Source organism: Eublepharis macularius, chromosome 15 (genome assembly GCF_028583425.1).
Source record: "Eublepharis macularius isolate TG4126 chromosome 15, MPM_Emac_v1.0, whole genome shotgun sequence".
Taxonomy (NCBI): Eukaryota; Metazoa; Chordata; class Lepidosauria; order Squamata; family Eublepharidae; genus Eublepharis; species Eublepharis macularius.
The window spans coordinates 30,461,995-30,466,799 of NC_072804.1; the positions used below are offsets into that span (position 1 = coordinate 30,461,995).

A 4,805-nucleotide genomic window follows, 5' to 3' on the forward strand; every position below is an offset into this window, starting at 1 on the left:
CGGCCCCGAAGAGCCGCCTGCGCGGAGGGGATGCTGCGGGCCGGCGGCTTCGCCCTCCCCACCCGCCAGGCCGAGGCAGGTGCGGGCCCTTACCTGCCGTAGATGCCTTCGGTGATGCGGTTCCGCTTCAGCGGCCGCCGGAGTTTGCTGCAGTCGGCGCTCCGGCGCTTCATCCTTCCACACTCGGCTTGCCTCGGCCCGGCCGCCTTCTCGGCTCCTGCCCCGCCCGGGTCACAGCGACAACATCCGAGCGCGTCCGGGCTGCCCGCGCGGAGAAAGGCGAGGCGCTTTTTTTCTTGTTGCGAAGGGGTGGCGGTGGGGGTAGAATGGCGCGTTTGGCTCTTTCGGGTTTTTTTTTTTTTTCCTCGCCCTCCCTCGGCTTTTTTTGTGCCCCCCGCTTAGGAAACAAAGAAATAAAAAATAATTTCAAGATGTATCCCTCCCCGCCGCCGCGTCCCCGCGCGCAGCCTCCTCGCCCCGCCCCGCCTCCTTTCAAGCGACGAGCCAATGGACGGGAGGAAAAACAGGAGGTCGACGGACGGGCGACTCAATCAACGCCAGGGAAAAGGGAAGAGAGGCGGAAGGAAGAGCCAATGAGGGTCCGGTCTCTGTCGTCCCGCCTCTTGGGAGGATGGCAAAAACCGCCTTCTGCCCTTCCCATGGCTGCGAGGGGCGCCCTAGGCAGCCTATCGAAGTAAGGAGTTGATGAACTGACAGCAAATTTGTCCAATAGCTGAATAGGGACAGGGTGGGTGAGACAGCTTAAGTATTCCCCAATGGAAGAAAAGCAAAGTGAAAGGGGGGGGGAGGTTTGGTTTCCCCCCCCTGTTGTATCCCTTCCTTTGCTTTGACATTGAGGACGGGCCTAAATTTGATTGAAGGGGTTGCGCGCCAATAATCTCTGAGCAAAGGGTTATGGAAATTCTAGACCAAGGAACGGTGAACCCGCTTGCATTGTAACACAGCTTTGTCATAGGTCCACCTTCGAATGTGACTGACAAGGAATTTATCCAATAGAGAGCAGGATCTAAGAAACATGGGGACACATCGAACCAATAGGAAATTGGAAAAAAGGGGTAGCTTGGAGGTATAGCCAAATAAAGCGACATGGGAAAGTGCTTTAGCCAATCAGAATTTTCTGTATTAATTTGTTAGGGTGGAAACTGGTGCGCGCCTATGATCGGCTCTCGGGCTTTGCTGTGATAGGGCCGCTGTTGCTTGGATAAGTATTTTGGCAGCAAGCGAAATGTTTTTACGCCCTGATTCTGAACACATCCAATGGTGCCATTGGTTTTAATGGAGCTTACTTCGAGACACTCATACTTGTACGCGAGGGTTTGATTGTGCGTGTGTTTTTAAGATGCCTTTGGGCGATTATTTTTGGCTTCTGTAATTGATTTTTTTTTTACATTTATTATTGTTGATATGTTAGCTTTTAGGTTGACTTTATCTTAAAAACACTTGGGAGCTGTTTGCTGAAAGACATTCTATAATCTTTTTAGTAAAAACAAACAAAAAATACAGCCTGACAGTCCGGTTCTGTGTAATGCGTGAACGTATATGTTTGCTCAGAGTTTAATATAATCCTGACATTTAAAAAAAAAACTTTAAAAAAAAGTATGCTGCGGTTGATTCTTTGCTCTTATCCAGACTCGTCTTATGTAAGAGTGAGCTAAAAATGTTTAAAACTTAGCAGTTGCAGCTGTCTTTGCCTTGTTCATATAACAAACAATGCAATTCTAAGCAGAGTTACACCCTTCGGAGTCCATTAAAGCAGATTAATTTAGAAGGGTGTAACTCTTGTTAGAATAGCATTGAAAGTTTTGTGGCACCTTGAACACTAACAAATGGACATAGCCTAAGCTTTTGTCAGCATGTGTTGATTTTGTCAGAAGCTTTTAATGTTCAAACCACTTTTAGACATTAGGGTGTAATTTCTACAATACCCTGTGAAGTAGATTTATAACACCAAATCCTAAGGTCAGGCCATCCAGGGAATTATTGCTTAAATGAAATCAATGAGTTGGAGCTTGGTTATAATTCCAGGAGTACTCCAGGTCCCACCTTAAAGTTGGCAACCATAAGACCGATTTCTTTTTTGGGGGGGGTCTATTCAATTTCTTTCCAGCCATGTTTGTAGCAGCTGCTAAAGCAAGAAAAAATGGCTATAGCCCTGTGCAATAGCCTGCCCTCTAGTGATTTAAAAGTTACAAATGATTTCGGTTAAAATATTCCAGGAAAAGAATAATAATCCCAGGATATGTTATCGGCACCTACTCAGCAGGTGAAATGGTGTGAAATGGCAGGGCAGTGGGAGCTCTCCAGGATCTCCGGCGGAGGTCTTTCACTTCCCTGGTCATTTGAACAGGAGATGTCAGAGAAGGAACCTGAGACTTTCTCCAGGTAATGAAGGTGCTGTCCCACAGATAGAGCCAGTAGCTCCAGGTTGGGAAATTCCTAGAGATTTGGGGGTGTTGCCTGGGAAAGATGGAATTTGAGGAGGGGAGGGACCTCAGCAGGGATGTGATGCCATCCCTCCAAGACCATGGGTTACTTTAGCCTGGAGACCAGTTGCAATTCCAGGAGAACTCCAGGCCCCACCTAGAAGTTGGTAACCATAACTACTGAGCTATGATGGACATACCTTACAAGTTGCCTTAGGTGGAGTCAAATCCTTGGTTTTCCAGGGTCAGTGTTGTCTACTTAACTGGCAGCTCTCCAGGGTTCCTGGTAGAAGTCTATTTACGCCCTCTGCTATGTGAAATTCTTTACCTGGAGAACCTGGGGAATTTCTGCAAACATAGCAGGTGGTCTGCCCCTGAGTTCTGGCACATAGGACCTCAGGGTACATCCCCCAAGACACTAGAAATTCAAACAATAAATTTGAATTCACTCCTATGATTCCCTTGGTTAGCACTATTTCCAGGGGTTACTTCCAGCAGTTACGCAAGCAAGTGCCACAAACACCATTTTAGCAGTTGCTAGATGAGCTGCTAGGTGGTTTTCTTATCATTTCTGTACATTATAATCTTGCACATGGGCTCTCAGTGGTATAGAATCATAACGCAGGCAGCAGTTGACCTGTCTAGAGAGTTAATTTTCAACAATAAAAAAGTTTGATGTAGCTCAATAGAAAATGAATTTGGAATTTTGATTAGATATATGACAACAGCTGCAAGAATAAATTTATGCACAGTATTGGAAATCGAATAAATTGCCAACAGTAGATGATTGGCTAATAAAGATGTTGGCGATTGCGGAAATGGCAAAATTAACAGAACAGCTGAGGGACAAAACAACAGCAAATTTTGTGAAGATCTGGAAACCTTTCATGGACTTTCTGTATATAAAAGAAGTCAAAACTAATGATCTGTGGATTTGAAAATTAGAATTATAAGGTTGGCAACAAATGATAGGCTGAAGTAAGCAGAGAAAATGCAGCTATCTTTGCAGTAAAGTCAAAGTTATATGTTTAGTTAAGGTATGGGTATTATGGAAGAGTTATTAAGTAATAAGAAAAAAAATTCTGTAACATGTTTAAATGGTATGTCTCCCTCTATGTTCTTGTTTATTTTTTGGTTTTTATGTTTTGTTTCTTCATGTGAACCTTTGCTTGTTGTTTGCTGTAATAAAATAAAATTTAAAAAGAAAAAAATGTTTGATGTAGCTCATAAAATCAGTTTGGAGTTCCAAATCGTGTGTGTTTGTTTGCTTTATGTATTTATTTCTTTGGAAGAACTACAGACTGATTGAGGAGCCTCCTCAGTAATTCCCAAACTCTGAGAGAAAATAATAATAAAAACAAAAACATTTGATTTATATACCACCTTCAGGACAACTTAACGCCCACTCAGAGTGGTTTACAAAGTATGTTATCCCCACAACAATCACCCTGTGAGGTGGGTGGGGCTGAGAGAGCTCCGAGAAGCTGTGATTGAACCAAGGTCACCCAGCTGGCTTCAAGCAGAGGAGTGGGGAATCAAACCCAGTTCTCCAGATTAGAGTCCTGCCACTCTGATAGGGCCAAAACTCATAATGAAAGAACCCAAATGGATCAGATCCGAGCCGGCACCGGCTCATCCAAAGAACTAGTAATGAAACGGAATTATTCCAGACCTCCCCGCCCCCCGAATCGAAACTGAATTGGAAATTTTCTCAGTCTACCCCCCTAGTTGCTGGCTAGCAGTATAGTCATTGGTTCTATTCTTATTTCACTGACTAGTTCCAGAAAATAGTGTTGGGGGTGGGGGTAGTTGATCAGATCGGTAGAATTTATGCAATGTGGTTAGTCAACATCTACATGAAACTGCTAGAAAAAAGTTGTCCCGAGATTTAGAATTAAGTTTCGACAAAATGCACAATTCTATTTCTCCTTTACCACGGTATGAGCTGGGGTGGAAGATGTCCCAGACCAGTGCTTGGCCAATGCACTGCAGTTCCATCTGGAAAAAAATAGAGGTGCAATTAGGGGATTCAGTCCCAAACCAGGGATTGAGAAGTCCATGGTAAACTGGGACACTTGTAGCCTGTGCACTCCGCTGCCTTTATAGATACTGATCAAAGTCTGTTGCTCGAGTTGGCTGCCTCTTGAGGGAATCCCCACATCAAATTCCACAGCTCCTTTTGTTGTGTCTGTGAGAATTCCTTCACTGCCCAATTGCTCAGTCAGCCACTTACTGGGGTCCACCAGGATGGTGGATGTAAAGAGTCTCATCTGGGGGCATTTCCAACAGTCATGCCTGTGATAACCGTCTCATTTCAGGACATATCCTACAACTGCAGGGCATGAAACAACACGATAGCTG

At 44.7% G+C, this 4,805-nt stretch overlaps 1 protein-coding gene across 3 annotated transcripts in view; it reads right to left on the reverse strand.

Moving 5' to 3' along the window:
• The window catches only part of MACO1 (macoilin 1), an 89,040-nt gene extending 88,380 nt beyond the window's left edge, over window positions 1–660 (reverse strand). For 2 of the 3 annotated variants that reach the window (XM_054999400.1, XM_054999399.1), the window contains exon 1: window positions 94–659. In XM_054999400.1, coding sequence (XP_054855375.1) covers window positions 94–173 — 80 coding nt within the window. In that variant the 5' untranslated portion in view covers window positions 174–659. Of the gene's footprint in view, window positions 1–93 lie in introns of all 3 variants that reach the window. The other variant, XM_054999398.1, reaches the window with a different exon arrangement.
• Window positions 661–4,805: the final 4,145 nt, after the last annotated feature.